The sequence below is a fragment of the Eptesicus fuscus genome, chromosome 17 (assembly GCF_027574615.1).
Source record: "Eptesicus fuscus isolate TK198812 chromosome 17, DD_ASM_mEF_20220401, whole genome shotgun sequence".
NCBI classification, from domain to species: Eukaryota; Metazoa; Chordata; class Mammalia; order Chiroptera; family Vespertilionidae; genus Eptesicus; species Eptesicus fuscus.
Genome location: NC_072489.1, coordinates 34647802 through 34669828, shown reverse-complemented (window position 1 = coordinate 34669828; position 22027 = coordinate 34647802). Strand labels below are relative to the sequence as shown.

At 38.4% G+C, this 22027-nt stretch overlaps 1 protein-coding gene across 1 annotated transcript; it reads right to left on the bottom strand.

The window, feature by feature from the left end:
- Nucleotides 1-1544: 1544 nt before the first annotated feature.
- On the bottom strand, nt 1545-19039 carry LIPN (lipase family member N). Its single transcript, XM_054729365.1, has 10 exons — nt 19009-19039; nt 17643-17758; nt 16691-16808; nt 14431-14629; nt 12531-12640; nt 8998-9134; nt 7127-7273; nt 5353-5424; nt 4743-4814; nt 1545-1778 (listed from the first exon to the last, which is right to left on the bottom strand). The coding sequence occupies exons 2-10, from the start codon at nt 17748-17750 to the stop codon at nt 1545-1547; spliced, it is 1197 nt and encodes a 398-aa protein (XP_054585340.1). The 5' UTR covers nt 17751-17758; nt 19009-19039.
- Nucleotides 19040-22027: the final 2988 nt, after the last annotated feature.

Here is a 22027-nt window from a genome sequence, read left to right as displayed (position 1 = left end):
CTCAGCACAGAGTCCATTTGCGGAAGGAGGGCTGATTCAGGAATGGTGTCTCAGCTCGGATGCCACAGTATAAAGGGAGGTCAAGGTAGAGGAGGAAGCAGGACACTGACCACACAGAGCTTCCCCTATAATCAACCATCATCTTAGCAACCAGCTTCACCGCCTCGGGCCTAAATCCTTCTGCAGTTGCTTTAGTCTATGGGTATACCATTTTCCATGATGACTTGTTGGCCAGTGTTTCCCCCAAGTGTAGGCGATGCACCACAGGGGCTATGAAATATGTTAGCCGATACACAAGTATGGTATTAAATAGCATTGAATCACATAGTATGAGAGTTAGTCCCTGTACTAGTTTGCTATGGCTGCTGTAACAAATTACCAGAAACTTAGTGGCTTAAAAATCATATAAGTTTATTCTCTTACAGTTCTGAAGATCAGAAATCTAAGACCAAGGTGTAGGGCTGCATTCTTTATGGAAACTTCTGGGAGAATCCATTTCCTTCCCTTTTTCAGATTCCAGAGGCGGCCTGCATTCCTTGACTCAGTGCATCACTTCAGCTTCTTGTTGTTTCATTGTCATATTTTCTGACTTTGACTTTCCTGCCTCCCTCTTATGGGGACCCCTGTAATTACTTTGAGCCCACTTCTCACCTCAAGTTTCTTAACTACCTTAACTTAGTCACATCTGCAACGTCTCTTTTGTCATATAAGGGTTAGGGTTAGTTTCCTGAATTAGGACTTGGACATCTTTGGGGGGCCATGATACATCCTACCAAAGACTCAAATTTCTTTCAACCTTCTGAGCGCAAGGAGAAAGCCGAACTCTGGTTTACGTCTTTGTTTCTAGCACTTGCCAATCTCCCTTTCAAATCAAGAGGACACGTTTAACCTAAAGAAGGCAGTTCTAAAACTCAGGGGTCTTGACTAGTCATGGTATCTAGGAATTTTATTATCAATTATCTGCTTTTCATTGTTACAGTTTATGTTTATCTTCAAGTTGGGGTAAATAGTTCCTTTTCCTGCCATTTATTGTAGCTCCAAAAAGGTTTTTTTTTTTTTTTAAATAAATAAATAAGCAAATTGAGTTTGAGACTTGTAAATAAGCAGTATCATAGGTGGCATGCAGACATGGCACAGGTGAGTGAGGAATGTGAATGACTACAGTGTGGGAGAACACCAACCTACTTACAATTAGGGAAGAATGGGGATGTTCAGGGATCATACTGCTCCATGCTTAGCACTACATGAGGCTTGCCTTGAGGAATTTTCCTTTCTGTCTCTTGTTTGGTTCTGTATGTGGGTGAATCAGCAAGACAGGGAGAAAGATCTTCCTCCCTGTTCATGAAGAATGCAAATCACCAGTGGAAAATCTGTGGGATATCACTGATTGGGGGATGTTCTCCTTGAGACTCCTTGACAAGGGCACATTCAGCAACATCAACAATGTGGAGGATGCTGGAGTAGACCTCACTGCTGATTATTCTTTTTCCCAAAGCCTCCTGGGGTTGAAAGCAAGCTTTAATGGAAAAGTGGATGTATTGTAGTTAGGGACATGTCTTCATCAAATCTAGGATTTTACTGTACACCCGTTCAGGAGCATCAAGGCCCCAGATGAAATCAACGTGGTTCCAATCTGGCAATAGCTGGAAGTAATGGAGATTCCTGATCTGGGGGAGTATCCTGGCCACATCCTGGATTGTTACAAGGACATCATTTCCACCAACCCAAATAGCAGTAGGCACTGTCATGGCAGTCAAGTCATACAGTGGGGGACGACTCTATGGGGGAGAAAGAAAGGACATTCATGAGAGGAAGCTCCTCACAGAAACAGCTGAATTCAAATAAGTAGAGAGGCTACCAAATCAACATCTACCAAGTCAATTGTTCACTGAGGGAAATAGGAAGGAAACATGCAATGCTTCTTATCTTCAGGAGTTTGAAGAAACAAGGCAAGATAACCAAACAAACATTGTATGCAAAATAGGGTATGTTAAATGTTATAAAACACTATAAAGACAATGCAGTGAAGACAAAGAAGAAGTTATTTCCAGTTGGAGGCTTCATATACAAAGAAGTCATTTGAGATGACTCTTGAGCGATAGTTGGAATTTGACAGACAGGAAAGAGGGTGGGAGGGCTTCCTAAGGAGGCAGGAAGAGCCTGTATGTAATGGTCAGGAATGGCAAGCTGTCCAGTGTATACCCAGAGGAGAAAATATTTGAAAGAATATTGTAGGATATAAGATTGGAGACAGACAGTCAAGGTCTAAATGCCAGGCTAGGGTATTTGGACATGTTTCGGAAGTTTTGGGGACAAAGCAGGTTCATTTCTCAGAGCTCTGTCATAAGAGGGCTGTGTGAACATGAGTTTGTGAAATGACTTGAAGAAAGGATAGTTCTTGAAAAAAATCTAGTCAAGCAATATGGATGGTCCACAGAAGGAGAGTTGAAGTTCTGGAGATGGCTGAATTCTCCAAGGAAGAGAGATATTAGTATAGAGATGTTAAGAATCTTGGGGAGATGCTGACAGTTGGACAGTGGTGGGAAAAAGAGAGTGGCCAGTGTAGAGGACAAATAGAGCAGACATAAAGGAAAAGAAAAAAAAAATCAGAGATCATTGCATCACAAAGTCCAAGTTAGGGGAGTAAGTTGCAAGGAAACTATAGTAACTGTTTGTTTTTCACAAGGTACGGGAGCTCCTTAAGAGAATAAAAGGAGTAAGAGTGAAGAAGGGGCCCTAACCGGTTTGGCTCAGTGGATAGAGCGTCAGCCTGCGGACTGAAGGGTCCTAGGTTCGATTCCGGTCAAGGGCATGTACCTTGGTTGCGGGCACATCCCCAGTGGGGAGTGTGCAGGAAGCAGCTGATCAATGTCTCTCTCTCATCTATGTTTCTAACTCTCTATCCTCTCCATTCCTCTCTATAAAAAAATCAATAAAATATTAAAAAAAAAAAAAAGAGTGAAGAAGGGATGAAAAGAGATGAGGGTCAAGGGCACATGCAGGTGAACTTGTAACCCTGTGCTTCCTCCATGGTCCCCTTAATTTCCGAAATTTCTGAAATTTCCTAAACCTGTGCTATTTACCCCTGAAATTTCTGTTTCAAAATGATCTAAAATCACACACAAATAAAAGAGGATCAGCCTGGATAAATTCTAAGGACATTTACACTATCACATACTTATCAGTTGTACACTTCAATCTTAAAATTTCATTTGCTGATTTTACATTAATAAAACTGAAAAAAGAACTTGTGATATATTTTGTTCCATTTTATTTTAAAAGTAAACAATATAACTCAGCTGGCATGAGCATTGACTCAGTGGTTGAGCATCGACCTATGAACCAGGAGGTCATGGTTAGATTCCCGATCAGGGCACATGCCCAGGTTGTAGGCCTGATCCCCAGTGGGGTGCATGCAAGAGGCAGCCAATCAATGATTCTCTCTCATAATTGATGTTTCTATCTCTCTCTCCCTCTCACTTCCTCTCTGAAATCAATAAAAATAGATGTAAAAAAAAATAAACAATATGTAACCCGATTAATAAAAATAATGGATGACAGCAGAAGTATGTAAAATCCAAAATAGAGCCTCGTTTACTCCATTATGTCCATTTACTTCACCCTTTCTTTCCTCCCCTCTTTGAGGATAATAACTTTAACATTTGTTAGGTAGTGTTTGTTTGTTTTTTTCTGACCCTTTTCTAAGCATTTGTGAATATACATAGTTTGAGTGGTAGGAGAAAAGTTTTTGGGTAATAGAAATGTTCTATAGTACCTTGATTGTGTTGTGGTTACACAAATAAATATATTTGTCAAAGTTCATTAAATTGCACTTGTAAAATCAGTGAATTTTACTGTATGTAAATAACACCATAATCAAGCAGATAAAAATAATAAAAATATGCATAGCTCTTATAGTTGTCTTAAAAGCTAGGAGAATCATTTATCTAACAATTCAATATATTATTGAGAAATAACTGGTCTGATGGACTGTTTTGATGCTCAGAAACAACCTAATTAATGTGGGTTTGCACTAAGAATAGCTTTAAATATGTCAGTCTTGGAAAACATTGGAAATTTTTAATTTAATGGGTTTAGTTCAAACAGAGAAGCCCAGCCCCCAACTTTGAGAAAAGAAATGATGGCAACAACATTGGTTAAAGTACAGGAAGGCCAAAGGAATCTATAAATTTGGATGTGTAAAGTTAGAAGGAGAAAGATGCTTTAAGACAAGTCTTCATGGTGGATAATACTCCTTTAATGTTCATGTTGTATCCCAATTCTTGCTGTTAGTATCAAGAAATGTGTATTCATTTACTCTGTAAATTTGTGTAGATTTTTGTAAAAACAATTTTCACTATTATGCAGCCATTAAGATTATGTTAAAAACAAAAACACCTCAGTAACATTGGTTATGTCTTGCTATAACCATAAATAAAAGAAATACTAAAAGTTGTATAAGATCAGTGATGCTGAGAAGACTGGAACGAATGCAACAAAATATTGATATATCTAGCTATCTCTGGGTGGAGGGATTATAAATTATTTAATTTCCTTAGCATATGCTTCTTTTTTTTCCCCTAGATTTTTCGCAATGAATACATATTACAATCACAAAATTTTCAAAAAGCTCTATCTATCCATGTGAATATCACCAATTGCCAGGCAGGATTCTTCTCACTCTCAATTTATTTTTACAATGTCTCAAAACCACCCTTCTGGGGGCATTCTGAATAACTCACCTGATTGTAGTGACGCATGTTCTCAGCTTCACTTCCCCAGTCATAAGCTCTGAATTCATCAGATCGGTAAAGCTGAAATAAATGTGTGGGTTTTTTTTAGTAATATAATATTCAGAATAAGAATCATTAATGTTAACAGCAAATCTTAGAAAAACACTGCACACTGGAAAGAAAATAAGGCTTCTAGACCAGTAGAAAGATGGAAATACATTTTTACTATGAAAAACGAGAGAGAGAGAGAGAGATGATCTCCTATGGTTTGTAGGATAAGCTAATGGAAAACCAAAACTCAATAGGGAGAAGTCATATTTCTCTCTCCCGGGCTCCCGGGAAGGCTCAGATTCCTGAGATTTTCCCAGCTTACCTCTTGCTTTAGCTCAGGGCCTCTCTTACAAGCTCTGATTTAAGATGGGAATTATTTATGTTACCTACTTGTTCTGCACCATATTTTGTCATTTCTTTTAAAACCCAGGGAAATCAGACCATTGAAGATGGTGACAAGGGCAAAATGGAGGCCAGCTGGTAAGGTTCTTAGAAGAGGCCTGTTAACTCTGTCCTTTCACATATAATGAAAATAAGGATGGGAATGGTTTTCCATGACAGTCACTACCTGCTTTATATGCAGGATGTTCTGTATTGACGATCCGGTGGGAGAGTGTGACATGTACACGTCCATCCGACTCTGAAGGGAAATAAACCACATATTACAGCAAGAATCACCCACAGAAATAAACTATGCCTTTCAAACACAAAAAAACAGTTGAGCTAAAACTTAGTAAACAAATACTGAGGGTTTTGAAAATATCTATGTGAATCATCTAGATAAGTCTGAATTTTTGTCAGACACTTGAACATGAGTGAACTGTGGGCTGACCAGTGGCATAGGTTGCTTGAGAGCAAACCTGCATCAGCTCTGAAACTATAAGATAATTTGTTTCCTTTGAAGTAGAAGAAGCAAGAATGGACATCATGGAGGAAAGGTGCAATGTGCAAATGGAAGTGGTGGTAGGGGCATGTGCCTAGACACGCTATCGCAGATCAGTAGATCAAAACCACCTGGACTTCAGGATCTAACTCTGTTAATGATAATCTTTGTGACTTTGGGCAAGTTACTTAACATCTCTGAGTTTCTGTATTGTCATCTACTAAATGAAGATAATGAAAATCATGCTACTAATTTGGTTGGCTCTTGTGAAGATAAAATAAAATATTATAAAAGAAAAGCCAATAAACAATCATTTCTATGTGCACTGTACTTCGATCTTTGTAAACATTATAGAGATGACATTATAGAGATACAATAGTAATCATGATTTTATATCTGAGAATATCATAAAACTAATCAAGGGAACTATTAAAAATCTTTACTTTTGAATAAGTAGGCTCTGAACAATGGTTCCTCATGGTTTTTGGTCTAACACAACTTAGCTTCTTAACAAAGAGGAGTTAGGGTGGGTTGATACACAAGTGTTTGGGACTAGCTTTACTGTCCCAGTCTCATTTGGCTGCCGTTTGGAATATGACAGAGATAACTATCCAACCACACTCCTCTGCAGATGCCAACTCTTCCTCCTCCTCCTTGAATTCTCAATAACAGGAAACAAAGAGTTGATGACACAGGACTGCTGCTTCTTCAGAGAAAAGGGATTCCTTCTCCATTCCATTCTGTCTTTTAAGTTCTAAGTTAAGTCTGATGAGTTAATAAAACACTGATGAGTTTTAGTTGAGGCCAGAGTCATCCAACATGTGAGGGCACACACAAAGTAAGTTCAATGCTTATATGTGCTTCACTTCTTTTCGAGAATTTTATTTTATTTTATTTTTTAAAAATTTATTAAATTTATTGAAGTGACATTGGGTAATAGGGTCAAATAGGTTTCAAATGTACATTTCTATGATACATGAACTGTATGTTGCATTGTGTGCCCACCACCCAAAGTCAAATCATCTTCTGTCACCATATATTTGACCCCCTTTACCCTTTACTACCCCTCCTTCCCCCTTCCCTCTGGTAACCATCATGCTGTTTGTTGTCTGTCTGTGTCTATGAGTTTCAGTTTTATTCTAGGATTTTATTTTTAATGCACTATATTAATTGTAAGATCAAACTCACTGTAGTAAGTGGTGGCTGATTATGAACATGTGAAACTACTACCTATTGTGGAACATTCATTTTCCTAAACTTGATCAGTTTATTCATTTATTCTTTTCCCCAGTCTTCACAGTCATGGTCTATTGAATTTCTAATCTATGCATAGCAAATCTCTGCATTTAAGGGCTTAGAATACCATATTAATTTATGCGGAGTAATAGATACATCAAACTAAATCAAAGGAAAGCTGGAATTTCTCAAAACATCCAATGGTCCCATACCTTATACATACCATATTCAGATTGTTCCTGATGAATCCTGCCCATAAGTCCATTACTTCACGACATAGCACCCGTAATATTTTATTGTTGCAGATTGTGACAAAAGCTGGCTTCTCTGACTGATCCGCTAAAAAGACACCTTTGGTACCAAACAATTTCTGTAAAAATAAAAGATAAGAGATTATTTTCAAGAATTGTTTCCAAACTTTTTGACATTCTCATCATCCCAGAAATAAGGATTCTTGAGGATCAATTTGTATTTGCTGTTGCAGTCAAGAAGACCAAGTCATTCAGGCAAAGGAACTACGGTACTTATGAATCCCTCTGCACCCAGGGAAGATCACTAGACGTAATTTATAAGGAGATTGCAGTAAGGACCCTCAACCCCAAATTCGCTTCTTCATGGTGAAGCTTCTCTGTATTCTCTCATTGTAGTCTGTAAGTCAGTAGTTGACTTCATTTTTAATATCTCATTAATTGGCAAGAAAGGCAGAATATTTCTCCTTAAGGTTAAATATTGCCTTGAATAAGAAGGAAAAGTAGGATTTCCCCTATTACCCATGTGCACATTGTTTTTCTAGGAGTGTCCCAGATTATCTAGCTCTTATGCTGAAAAGTAGAGAATGGTATACCAAAGAGAGGGTGCTACTGGACAGAAAGGGAGGTGGCATGTTAAAACGTCTAGGGCTTGGGAAAATAAGATTGGGTGGGGAATCTCTGATGAGAGGACTGGAGCTTCTCTGGGCAACAGATATTATCAAGTGGCAGGCGAGGTCAGGGAATGGGACATACAGTGGCAGGAAACTTAACAGTAGGGGATATGAAACAGATAAGCCAGGGACAATATTTGCCTCAGACCCAATCTTTGTAGGCAAAGCAGTAGATCTGCAAAACTGGTGGTAGATGTGTCTATCTCTGAATTTAACTAATCTGTCTGCTCAATCTGTTCAAATGTAGGAAACATCCAACACTGATATCAATACACTTTGCAGTAGAACTATCAACCACACAAAAGGGAAGTTACGTCACTTGAGCTCAAGTAGATAATACAATCAAACTATTATCAAACCAATCATTAGGCCCTATGGAAATTCTTCCCTGTCTTAGGTCAACAAACAATGGTTTTCTATATCTATTACTCCACCATAAACCAGGGCCTCTTCTTATATGTGAATTACTGAGATACCCTAATTGGTCTCCTTGACTTCACTTTGACCAAAATTGATTTTATCCTTCACCCCAAATTTAAGGTGCAATCTTGGTAAAATACTATGTTCATTGTGCCAATGACCTTTTCAAAGAGACAAAAAGCAAATAGAAAAATAATTTAAATGGATAAAATTCCAAATTCACAATTAGCAATCAAACTGCTTTTCCAATCCTTGGAAAATAACCAATAAATATTTGAAGAAATAATTGAGTTGTAAGACAATTAAGCTTTATAATCATAGTTTTTATAAATTAGAACAAGTTGCCATATGGGAAGGATTATTTTATTCACATTTCACATCAAAGTCAGGATGTCAGTGACCATATGAAACTAGAAAAATGTCTTCTATTTGGACATTGCAAGTTCATTGACCTGCCCAGTGGAACAAGAAAACGTGAATGGACTTTAAGCTGACATAGCACTCAGCACAGCTATCAGTTCTGATATATAGTCAGGTCTGTTAATGACTGAGTATAGTAACTTGTATATGACAGCTGTAGATAGTGTGGTACAGACTCACACACACACAAATAAGCACCTGGTTGCAGATTCTGGTTTCCACAGATTTCATCTAAACGTCCTACTTTTACTTCCTTACAAACTTTAAAATAATGAGTATCTATGACCCAAAATTAGAGCCTCAAATACATTTTGGTGAAATGGGAAGCCTACCTTGATTGCAGAACTTGGAAGTAGAAAGAAACTGGTAAAAATACCCTTGGGATATTTGAATGAGGCCACAGGACTCAAGGCAAAATTCATTTTGATTCTCCGAGCCACTTCAGGCATGGTGGAAAAGGCTGCAAACCCTGAGAGAACAGGAGACAAGACACTCTTGTAAAAATGAGAAATGCACAATGTCTCTATAAAGTAGGGACTCTTGTCATTTTAATCCTTCTATTGCCATGATCTTGGGAATGAATTGGGAGACTCTTCTGAGTTATTCTGCAAAGAATAAAGTTATTCAGTCCTCTCTGCTCTCCAGTCTCCTTTTTTCTTTTTCTTTTTTTTAAATCCTGGACAGTGTAACTGGGTTGGGGAAAGTGAGGGATAAGCTGCTACTGGCAAGTGACTATGGACAACCTCACTTTCAAAGCCTGGAGAAACTGCTGGCAATATTGTCATTTTGCCCCCAACACTGAGGTGCTAGAATGAGTCCAGAGCTTCCAGAAGTAAAGAATCAGTTCCTGGGAGGTGACTGACTAAGAAGGCCTTTCTAAGCAGTATCATTGAGTTATTCCAGTTTTTCTTTCTCACAATGGAATGAGATTTTATTGCTCCCACTGCCTCACCGATGCTTACCAACCCTCCAGAATTTGTTTCCTGCTTTCAAGAGAGAAGGGGATTTTCCTCGGTCCACTATGGTCTCAGGAAGAACCAGGTGCCATTTGCTCTGATCTTTAGGTAATAGCATTGCACCCATTGCTAGCCCTGTGAGGGTGAGGAGATCAGCACTACACAGAAGAAGCTCCGTGGAGTTTCTGTGTATTTTGGTTCTCCAAGGTGCCTTCTTGGCCACCCTCTATTGTGTGTGTGTGTGTGTGTGTGTGTGTGTGTGTGTGTGTGTATGTGTGTTTCCATAGCACAGTGATGGGCAACCTTTTGAGCTTGGTGTGTCAAACTTCGCCAAAAAACTGAGCATAACTCAGGTAATGTGTCACTTTGAGGAAAAAACATTATTTTGCAAATGTTTCATCCTCGGCATGCGGCCGCCTCAGCGGCCGCGTGTCATCAGAAATGGCTACGCGTGTCAGTGCTGACACGCGTGTCATAGGTTCGCCATCACTGCCATAGCAGAAGCTTTTTTATTCCCCACTGATTCTTATTGAAACTGTCCTGGACAAAAAAAAAAAAAGCTGACTTTGTATCAGTTGATACAAAGACTCTGAAACAGGCATAATACTTCCCCTTAGAAGATTTCTGTAGGTTTTTTGTTGGCCATACTGACTCGGGAGCCTTATTATCACTTAACTAGATGCCAAATGCACAAAAATTCGTGCAAGAGTAGGCCTTCCTTCCCCCAGCTGCCAGCACCAGCTTCCCACTGGCACCCAGGACCAGGGCTGGCTTCCCTCAAGCTGCCTGCTGGCACCTGGGACTGGCTGGCTTCCCTCCACCCCGGCTTCATCAGGAAGGACGTCTGAATGATGTCTGGAAGACATCTGATCTAATTAGCATATTACCCTATTATTATTATAGATGAGTTGGGGTCTTGGTAGCTAAGTGCCTTGCAAACAGTGAGCCTTTCCCACAAAATAAAAATTGCCCTGCCCAGTATGCAAATAATACTCACTAAAAAATTGTATGCCCTGAATGCAATGCAGATCACTGATGATCAAAATTTCTGTTTTCTTTGAAGAGCACATATAAGAGCATCCTATCTAATAAAGAGGTAATATGCAAATTGACCGTCATTCCAACACACAAGATAGCTGCCCCCAGGTGGACACAAGATGGCCGCCACAAGATGGCCAGCAGGGGAGGGCAGTTGTGGGGGGGGACCAGGCGTGCAGGGGAGGGCAGTTGTGGGGGGACCAGGCCTGCAGGGGAGGGCAGTTAGGGGCGACCAGGCTGGCAAGAAAGGGAAGTTAGGGATGACCAGGCCAGCAGGGGAGGGCAGTTAGGGGCAATCAGGCCGGCAGGGGAGCAGTTAGGTGTTGATCAGGCTGGCAGGGGAGTGGTTAGGGATTGATCAGGCTGGCAGGGGCATGGTTAGGGGTTGATCAGGCTGGCAGACAGAAGCGGTTAGGGGCAATCAGGCAGGCAGGCAGGTGAGTGGTTGGGAGCCAGAAGTCCTGGATTGTGAAAGGGATGGGATTGGACCTAAACGGGCAGTTGGACATCCCTTGAGGGTTCCCGGATTGGAGAAGGTGCAGGGTGGGCTGAGGGACACACACCACCCCTCTTCCCCCGTGAACGAATTTCATGCATTGGGCCTCTAGTATCCTATAAAAGTCCTACTCACTTTTCTAGACTCCACTCAAGTCATTCCTGCTCCATCCAAAGCCTAAGCACCTCATGGATGCAGTCTAACCTACGTGGTTTGAATCTGTGTTCTGCCTCTTATGTGCTCAGAGACCTCGAGCAATCCACTTAATTTCTTTGAATTTATGTTTCCTCTTCTGGGAGATAGAAATAATAATAGAAAGTTTTAAAGGGAGATATTTTGGGAAAGTTCCTAAACACAGGGTCCTTAACCCAGTAAATGTTCAATAAATGTTAGCTTTGATAGTATAATTATTTACTTGTTAGTGGCAGTTGGGGGAGGGGGGGAAGCGAGTCTCCGATTAGTTCTTTGATACCCTTATATATGCCCTCTGATTCTCACTGCCTGTTCTAAGCTTGTAAGCTGCTGATCAATATAAAGCACTGATAAATATATATTTTCTGTTGATAATAATAGAGACTACTGTAAGAATGTTTACTGTCTCTTGCACAGTTTCACTCATACTTAAATAGTTTTAACGTAACTCAATCTTTTAAAATATAAAACTTCAGTGGAAGATCACTAGCAAATTCACATTTTTAACTGTATGGATTCCTCTACATTTTTATTTGGAACTAGATTATTGATCCCTCCTACCCCCCAAAAAAGATAGAAAATTATTAAAAAGCATGTCTTCAAAGAGCAGGGCCTTGGACTTTAAAAAAAACACCACTACATAGTTCTTACATTTAATTGATATTCCATATTATATTATACACTAAATAGATAAGCCCACTTGATTTATTATAGTAAGCTTTCATATTCCAACTCAAACAATGATCATATCTTTTCAATTTGTTCAAATATAAATATAAGCTCCTCCTTTTTATTTATTTTTTAAAATCCAATGTGGGTTGTGAGGAAGGTATGATTATATTCTTCAGGGATTATTTTATGTCATTAGGCTTTATATTGTCAGCTAAAAACTTATGTCTAGAAACTTATTCTTTGGGTACTTCTTTGGATTTGGGGTACATATTATTCTGGGAAATTACATCACTATTACAAATGTGTAGTTATGATCAGAAATGAAGGGACTATTTGGCCTACGTACAGTCTCTGAAATTCAGGTTTATAGCCACTTAGGGCACTGGGATCATGTGCTAAGAACAGGACAGAGAATTAAGGACATTATTAATGGCAGTAACTCTGTTCCAGTTTAAAGGTGAACTCTTACAAGACTCTGACCCTTGTAAAACATTGACCTTTGTAAACATACCTATTGTAGTGCCAAGTGAATGTCCAACAAAATACAACTTCTCCTGCCCAGTTTTATTTACAATGAAGTCTATTATGCTCGGGAGGTCATATTTGGCCATTTCATCAAAACTGCAAAATAAAACAGGGTCTTATAAATACTCCCTACTAAGTTTGAAACTCGGAGCATTTGATCACATTTTTTTACATTTATTTGGTGTATATTTCATTATTTATCCAGTTACATGTAGGCTATTGTAGCTTTAGTTCACTGCATACACATTGATTACTTTCTAATAACAGGAATGATTTCAAGACTTGTGTATAGTATCTGAAGTTCAGTCTTATCATTTCTCCTCTTCACTCCCTTCCATTGTGTTTGCTTCACTTCCTTTCCCCCATCCCCCAATCTAGTTCGCATGCCACTCCTTTAAACCCCCTCTCCCCGCAGGGAACTTAAGACTCTCAGGGTCATTTGAATGCCCCATTTTGGAAACAGAATTGGTTGTAAATCATGATTCTAGCATGTACTAGCTTTTGATCAGTTACTTAAATTGTCTAAGCTTGAGTTTTCTTATCTGTGAAATGAACATGATAGCACCTGCTATAAGGAAGTCATAAGGGTTGGATAGTATTAAAGAAATAACTTTGGCTGCAATTAGTTGTTGCTGTCATTAACATTTCTGTCTATATAAAGGAATATATATTCAACATATACCAAAATCTTACAGTACCAGTTCAGCTAGTATTGATACAGGAGAACAATTGGTACATAACATTTAGTTGAGTCAGGTACTCCATGATTTAGAGGACTGTTTTAATAAACAATATGTGAGGAAATATATAGGTTGATACTCCCAAGTATGGGAGTTGTGATACCTTACAGTAAACAAGATCCTAGCTCCCAGCCAAGGACCAGTGACACAAAATATTTCCCAATGTTCGCCACACTGCTCGAAAGCTCTGACTCTAACAATTTATTCTATCCTTCCTTTCTTCTCAACCTGCCAGTGGATTCTGAATATTTCATTACTTTGCATATGACAGTGAGCGTAGGCCCGTGAAGGAAAGCCTACGGTGAGCACCAGCTTGTCCTCTGGTGACCCCAGCAACACTTTCACTAAAAGAAACACTCATCATATCAAAAGATTCCTTCCCATTGCCCATTAACAAAGTTTTAAAGATCTCAAATTAGAATTTTCTAAAATGGTATTCTAGCCTGGCCTGCATGGCTCAGTGGTTGAACATCAACCTATGAACAGGGGGGTTACAGTTCAATTCCCAGTGGTCAGGACACATGCCTGGGTTGTGGGCAGAAGGCAGTCAATCAGTGATTCTCTGTCATCATTGATGTTTCTCTCTCTTGCTCTCTCTCTTTCTCTCTCTCTCTCTCTCTCTCTCTTCCTCTCAGAAATTCATAAAAATATATTTAAAAACAAAACAAAAAAATAGTATTCTATAAAATTCAACCATAGTTTCTCTAAAAAAAATCTAGTACTGATACATATCGTTGTGAAACTGATTGGCTGTCCAAGAGAAAGGACTTGTATTAGCAGCACTGGAATGAATAGAAGGTTTGTGAGGGCAGGGACATTGTTCCCGTTTGAATGCCCAGAGCCTAGAATAGTGCATATATTAGGCACCAGATAAATGTGGATTGACTGCACACATTGGTCATAAGAATTCCTGTGCTGCCCTTTGGGACATACTTTTAACGTATAGCACTGGATGTTAAAATAATCTTATTAAAATGATAAAATTTGACTATGGGAGAACCAGTGGAAATCAAAGCTTCTTGCTGTTTCTGACTTTTGAGATGTTAGTAGGAACTACAAGGAACTGTGACTTCAAAAATCACAGATTAGTATTAATATCATTCACACTATTATATTCAAAATTGTCTCAAACTTGACACAGTTTACCTAAAGGCCCAGTATTCTTCTTCAGTCACTGGAAGTGTTTTGTGTTTTCTTGACCAAAGGTTCCCCCGACTGTTCCCCATCCAGACATCGTAACCTGCATCTGCGAGAATGAATCCAAGGCTTCCATTGGCATAATTCTTAAGCCAGGAGGAATTGTCTATAAACAGGGCATGCTGCATGTACACTACTGGCCGGGGACCTGAAGCGAGGGAGGGAAAGAGAGAGAACAGTGATAGGTAGATAATAAGAAAATAATTTATGATAAATAGTGCATCTCAGGAACATGATAGAAATGTGCATGCACACACACACACACACACACACACACACACATCACACCAGAAAAAGCAAAAACCAAAAACACCATTCACTTTTTCCGTCATTAGTGTAGAACTTTATGATCACAAAGCAAATTTCTTGAGCAAATACTTTGTACCTGGTGTTATGGCCATTGACTGACATGCTCGAGCCTATTAAATTCTTACAATAACTCTATAAATTAGTTACTATTTTGAGGATCCTCATTGCACAGGTGTGGAAACTAAGACTTAAGATAATTAAGTAACTTCCCCAAGGGGTAACCCAGCTAACAAGGTACTGAGTCAGGACTCAAGCTGGGTTCTATTTCATGCCAAAGCATGTGCTTGTAACTGCTATGCTCTATGATTTCATATTTACATATCTTCTGGGTGTGGCTTTCAGTGACATGGAAGTGATCACGTTTAATGGAGTCCTATGCCTCTTCCAGTCCTTCCTTTAGGGAGGAAGAGGGGGTGAGTGTAAACGGACAATCACTAATTTCTCACCAAGCTTCTAACCAAACACCCAGCCTCCACCCACGGGAGAACATTTGAAATTTATAACAGTAAAATCAGCTCAACCCCCCTCTGCCAACTCTCAAATTCCCAATGCATAGAGTATTCATTGGGGGAGATGAGAAGGACCAGGGTGACATGTTTCCAAAGGCCTATCATTGTTAGGAGCACAGGCTCTGGAGTCAGGTGGCCTGGGGTTGGATCCTGGTTCTGTCACTTGCTATTTGTGTGACTTCAAGTCTATTTCATAACCTGCTTGCCTCAGTTTCATCATCGGTAAAATAACGATGAATAGTATTGACCTCATAGGTTTGCTAGGAACGATATGCCTGATAAATGACGTTTAATTCCAAATCTTCCCCAATTCTCCCTCCTGAAGCAAAACCTTTCCTTGAAAAAGTTTTCTCCTTTTGTATTTCATAGTCCCCTCTTCCCCACTCCTGAGAGAGATATGGTTGCCAGATTTAGCCAAAAACAAACAAACAAAAGTGATAAAGAAAAAGACCTGGGGGCCCTATTAAATTTGAATAAAACAATGAATAACTTTTTCATCTGAGTTCCATATACTCAAGTGAGACATAGATGAAAGCCTGCTTGTTGTTTATGAAATTCACCTTTAGGTGTCTCATGTTTTGTCAGGTAATCCCACTCACATCACACTCCCCCCCCACCCCACTTTTAAAAAACTCTTGAATTACAAATTTCTTTCTGAGAGGGAGAAAGTATCGAACAACATGATTATAGCTGCTCTGAATGTGTATGGTAAGAGATGATGCAGAGAGGTCACTGAGGCTTTGCAGAGATTTTGCTTGCTCTTCTCTCTCCCTCTTCAGAGGTTTTGCAGTTCTAGTTCCCCCTCTGCTTGTGCACAGCTGGCTCCTCGTTCTAGAACAAGGCCATATTAACACCATGCCCTTTCATTCCACAAACCATAGGTCTCTTAGATCAGAGCATGTGTGAATGTTAAAGTTTTCTTTCCTGGAAGAAGTTTCAGAAATGCCAATCATTTAAGTTGAACTTTCATCATGAAGAGGGTGGTCTATTGATTCTAGTGAGGGCCAGAGATACTCTTTTGGGGCACCCCACAACCAACTTTATACAACCCAGCAAATTTCTTTCCAACAGTGAGGAAATCTACTTTCTTGGAATACAGAAGTTTATCACCTGGAAAATCAGTAATGAGCTTACAAAACGTAGGCTCCACCTTTGCCTTTACACCCTAACAAGCAAGCCTAGTTGCTGTCAACAAGATCAGTCTCACCCTTCGTATTTTTAAGTTCTTGTCAGTCTTCTGAGAATTGGAAAAGAATGAGACTCCCTGCTAACCATTTAAAGACTAATGCAAAATTCAAAAAATGTTTGATATGTCAGTCACTCTCTTAAAGAAAAACCAGCACTGAATTTTAGTCATATCCAATCTTTATCGGGAGGGGCACAACTTGTACCTGCACTCCTAGTATCTCTTCGCCCATGAGGAATTCTGTTGATGCTGAGGATGTACCCATCTTGAGTGACAACTTCATACTCTTCACTGGGGTAGCCATTATAGGTGATGACTTCACTCTGGCCAGTGAAAACACAGGCATTAGCTAAACATGTTTGAGAACGGGTATCAAAAGAAACTAGAACAAAGTATCTGTTGTAAACTTATCAGGGTGAATTATCTGTAATCTATAGCGCCAGGTAACTGTAAAATTAATTTATTAAATAAAGTATTGATAAAAAATAAGTAGAATATTAGAAAATGTCTACTATTGACATTTCTTTAGTGGGGGGAGATAATATTTAGCATTGACTCATTCTTTTGACAAACTATATTCTCAAGTCAGTTGTCTTGGAGATCCTTCTTGGTTTAAAGATAATAAGATCATAGCCCAATAGAGGGCAGTTATAAATATCATCTAGGTGGCTTAAAATATAAATCCTTAATATTATTAAAAATATAAGTTGTCTGTAAAAATACAGTTCTGGTTTGCATGTCTAGAAAGTATTATCTATTCAGCCAAAAGAGCAGGCCAACCTAGCTTGACTTTTGGAGAAATGTTAAAAATCACCTGTTTTAGCCCTAGCTGGTTTGGCTCAGTGGATAGAGTATCGGCCTGTGGACTGAAGGGTTCTGGGTTCAATTCCAGTCAAGGGCACCTGCCCGGGTTGCAGGCTTGGTCCCCAGTAGGGGGCATGAAGGAGGCAGCAGATCAATGATTTGCTCTCATCATTGATGTTTCTATCTCTCTCCCTCTCCCTTCCTCTCTGAAATTAATAAAAAAACATTTTTTAAAAATTAGCCTGTTTTATCTGTTTTCTTATCAGAGATTTTCAGTTCTAGCAGGACTTTTAATAATTTCATAACCTGGTATTTGCTTTATTTGGTGTTCTTTGGAATTTTCCATTACTTACAGTATTCATCCACACTTCAGGATTCGCTTCTTTTTCCAAATTAAAGAGTTTATCAGCATTTAAAGTTCCACAAATCAAACAGGTTGTTGTTAAAAACAGCCACATCATTGGAATGCCTGATATAAAACATTTGATAGTTACAGATTAATTTTATACATCAGAGTTGATTAATGAAATGAAAATAGTATCCCAATAAAAATGTGACTAACATCCTGAGAAAGTGTGGAAGAGAACAAGTACAGTGACCTAACTCTGAGCATTATTAAACCATTTTTTTCACACTAAAACTACCTTGAAATAGCCCACTTCTGAAAATAAAATGAATTTAGTCTAGTGTGAAGACTTATTTTTATCTCTTATTTTAATGAAAAAAATTTCAATTATTAAGTCTTTGTTCACCTGCGATTTTCCAGAACACCTAGAGACTCAGAGGACATATTTCCACACCCTGGCAAAGCTAAAAGTGGAGATAACTTATAGTCTAGCTCAGAATTCCACAAAGCAAACAAGAACTGAAGCTCCAACCAAACAAACAAGCTGGTGATAAGTTTCTACTGATGTGACTATTTCTCTTATGGACACCCAATGGCAAACTTTAAATAAATGTGCAATTTATCCTCTTGGCATTGCTTAAATCATGTCTTTTCAAAGTAGGACAACATCATCTCAGTGTAAGCACTCATATGAGAGCTTCAACGGCTTGAGATTGAAGTCCAGTCTCACGACACACAAGATTCCTAACCTTGGGCAAGTTATTTTTAGTGGTTTTGTCTCTTGGTTTCCTTGATGGTAGAGTGAGGATAATAATGTTACATGATTATAAGGAAGATTACAGGGTTAGAGAGAGGATTAAGTGACATATAAAACACTAAGCGCAGTGTAAACTCTTTCACCGACTAATGTAAGAATGAGTGAGAGAGAAATAGCAGAGAGCCTTGGCTATAACAAATTAATGACCGACTTCTAGAAATTCAGAATTTACTTTTGAAATTAAATAACTTTCCATACACTTGCTATCTGGTTAAGAAAATTTTATATCTGTAAATGGTATATAATTTAAAACATTTTTGAAATGAATAATAGCTAATATTTATTGAATGTTTGGCCTCTGCCAGGCACTGTTCTAATCACTTCTCATTTGTTATTTAAACCTCAAAGAAACTCCATGAGGTAGCTACTGTTATTATACTAATTTTATCGATGAAAAAAACAAAGGCTAAAAGAAATTTAAGATCTGCCCAAGGTCACAGAGCCAACAGGTGACAGAAGAACTATGACAAGAACGCAGGAAGCCTCACTGAGGAGCCCTTACAAGACCTGATTTTCAAGCCAACTGCCTCCTGGTTGTGATAAATCTTGATTTTACCTGCTACTGGGGCCTCCTATGGATTAGGAACTTCTGATCTTCAGCATGTGACATCAGGCTGAAGAATGAGATACGATTGCAGTGATAGTTAGAAGCCAGACAGATGAGAGACAGGAAACCCAGGGAAATGGGGAAACCTTGGATTATGATACACACCCAGGGTGTCTTCACAACTCATCAAATGCCACAATGCACTTGTGGATTGGGAAATAATGGTCTACATGATGCCAAATAACCAGTTTGACTGAATCCTCATGTTTCCATTGAGTGTCTATCGCTGTTGGGAGGGTTCAGCAACATTTTGAAACCAATGAGTCAAATGGGGAAGTAAAATGTATTCAGGATCCTAATACATAAAATCAGACATAATAACAACTACCTCCTCAACCCCACAGCATTACTGTGAGGATCAAATGATGCAATGTATAGTTGACCTGTGAACAACATGGGTTTGAACTGGGTGGGTCCACCTATATGCGGATATTTTTCAATAAATATTGTAAATGCATTTTCTCTTTCTTAATAACATTTTCTTTTCTCTAGCTTACTTTATAGTAAAAATATAGTATATAATGCCTCTAATGTGCAAAATATGTACTAATCAATGTTTATGTTATCGGTAAGGCTTCCTGTCATCAGTAGGCTATTAATAGTTAAGTTTTTGGGGAGTCAAGTGATAGATTTTTGACTAGGTAAGGGTTCCGCACCCCTAACTCCCTTGTTGTTCAAGGGTCAACTGTATGTGACAGTACTGATGTCAACCATCGAGTGCAGCGATTTTCAACTTGTGTGCCTCAAGAATTTTTAAAACACACAATACCTCACTAGTCAGTCAGGACCCTGACCTCACTTTTCATACATTGTCAAATTAAAAAAAGACAACAGCCATGTACACAACCATAGCCATCTGGTATGAATGCCCTATCTTGAACCATAAATATTTAGGTCATATAACAGAGTTGCATCTTATTGGTCACGTCACATAATAAGGTTGTCTCTGATTGGTTAATTCTTGGTACTAGAGATCTGTATAGTATACATGTATAGGCACCTGATTTTTTAGTCACTCTGAAGCAGAAAGAGCAGGTTATTACTAATACATTGTTTATAAATGAATAAAAATTATACTTATTTTTTGTCAGATTGGCAAAAAATATATTTTTGGGTGTGTCGCAGAATTTTAGTCATTAGTTTATGTGTGTCATGAGATGAAAAAGTTGAAATAACTGATCTAGTATGCAGGGATGTGATTGATTGTACCTAAACTGATAAGGTGAGGCCATCCTGACTCCCAACTCTTGAGTCCAGGAAAACTTTGGAACTAGCAGTGTGGCAGAGAAAACAAACCCAGATTGCTAAAGGGATTCAACCTGTTGCCAACCTTGGCAGTGACTATTGTGGGAGCTTACCTACAAACCAGTTAGATTCTGCCTTAAACAGGTAGAGTTGGAGACCCGAGGAGAATAAAGACAATTTAGCTTTATGCCCCACCTGAAATATTAGATAATGGAGGGGTATGTGATTTAATTTTTTACTTCACTTTGCATGCCTGTAGAGTCCACACAATCATTAAATTTTGTTCATTTTCTAATAGGAAGAAGGCTTAAGTTGCTACTGAGCATGATATAGGAGTTTCAATTTTATTAGTTTGGACTCATTCTCAAATACTTTCAAAAACAAAGATATTATTAATATTTGTCCAAATCCTAAGATCTGTTGCACTGTGTGAGAAACTTTATGTCATTTAAACAAATGTGGTGTGAAAGATTATGGACTAAGTGGAAAGATTATGTACCAGCCCATACGCAGTATTTGATGAAGGACTCAACCATGCTTTGCCATTGTGGACAGTATAATGGCAGGAGTGTGTAGACTTGTCTGGAATCTCTCATGGGTTAGGGCTCTAAAATGACCCTTTCCAACAAAGCTTCAATGGACTCTTAGGAGAGTTCTAGGAAGCACATTATTATTATTATTATTAATGTTGATTTGTTTCTATGACTTACTGTGGAAATAGCATGAATATAGTTAAACTGCTCAGGTTTTTACAAGTTGTAGATCAGCTTAAATCTCAGAAGAATTTCAACACTATTGCCTCATTATATTCCTTCTTCAACTCTGAAGATTATCTGAGGATTATTTAAATAATCTGGAGAATTCTTCCAATTCTTTTATTTGACAGATACAAGGCCACATCAAATAAATAAAGCTAATTTTTCCACAATGTTTTCATCATTCTTCTTACAAAACAAGCTTGCTACTTTAGTAATGATTTAATATATTGAAATGAATTAAAATAAAATACATTGAAACTTCTTCCTTGGCTCTGTGAAATATCAAATGATGGCTCCTACTCTCTAGAAGCTCAAATTTCCCAGTTTTTTTTTTTTTTGCTTTGTTTTTGTTGTTGTTTGTTTTTCATAAAGCTAGATGGTATTAGAGCAGAAAAGGAATGTTGGCCAAAATGTAGATTAAGGGGCAGCCTTTCAGAAGTCCTGTGGTATTTCTGATATCTTGACCCAAGGATCATATCACAGCCTCAGCAATTGTTTAATGGTGGCTGTCCATTTAATTAGCAAGATGGCTGAAAATACATAGATCCTTGAACTTGGTATCTATCTGGGAAAATAGTTTTCATTTTTCTTCCAAGGTTCTAATTCAAAATATATTTGCTATTAAGTATCATCTTTTTGTCTGTTTGCTTCTTTTCCCCCAAAGACTGCCTTTTATTAACACATGACTGTTTCAAAGGGGGCATAATTTTCCCTTGCACACAACTCAAAGTTTTTTAAAAAAAATTAGGCATAACCAACAAAATAGAAACTAATTAAGTATTTGGAAAAAGGAATAATTTGAAACCTTCAAATTGAGACAAATTTTGCCTTGGAAGAAAAGACTGTATGAACAGGACCACAAAATTTGTTGCCAGCTAACTAGATAATTTATCTAATTCTTGATGCTTCCTAAAATTCAAACAGGATGCAATAAAGCCCTAAGTGTGTGTGTGTGTGTGTGTGTG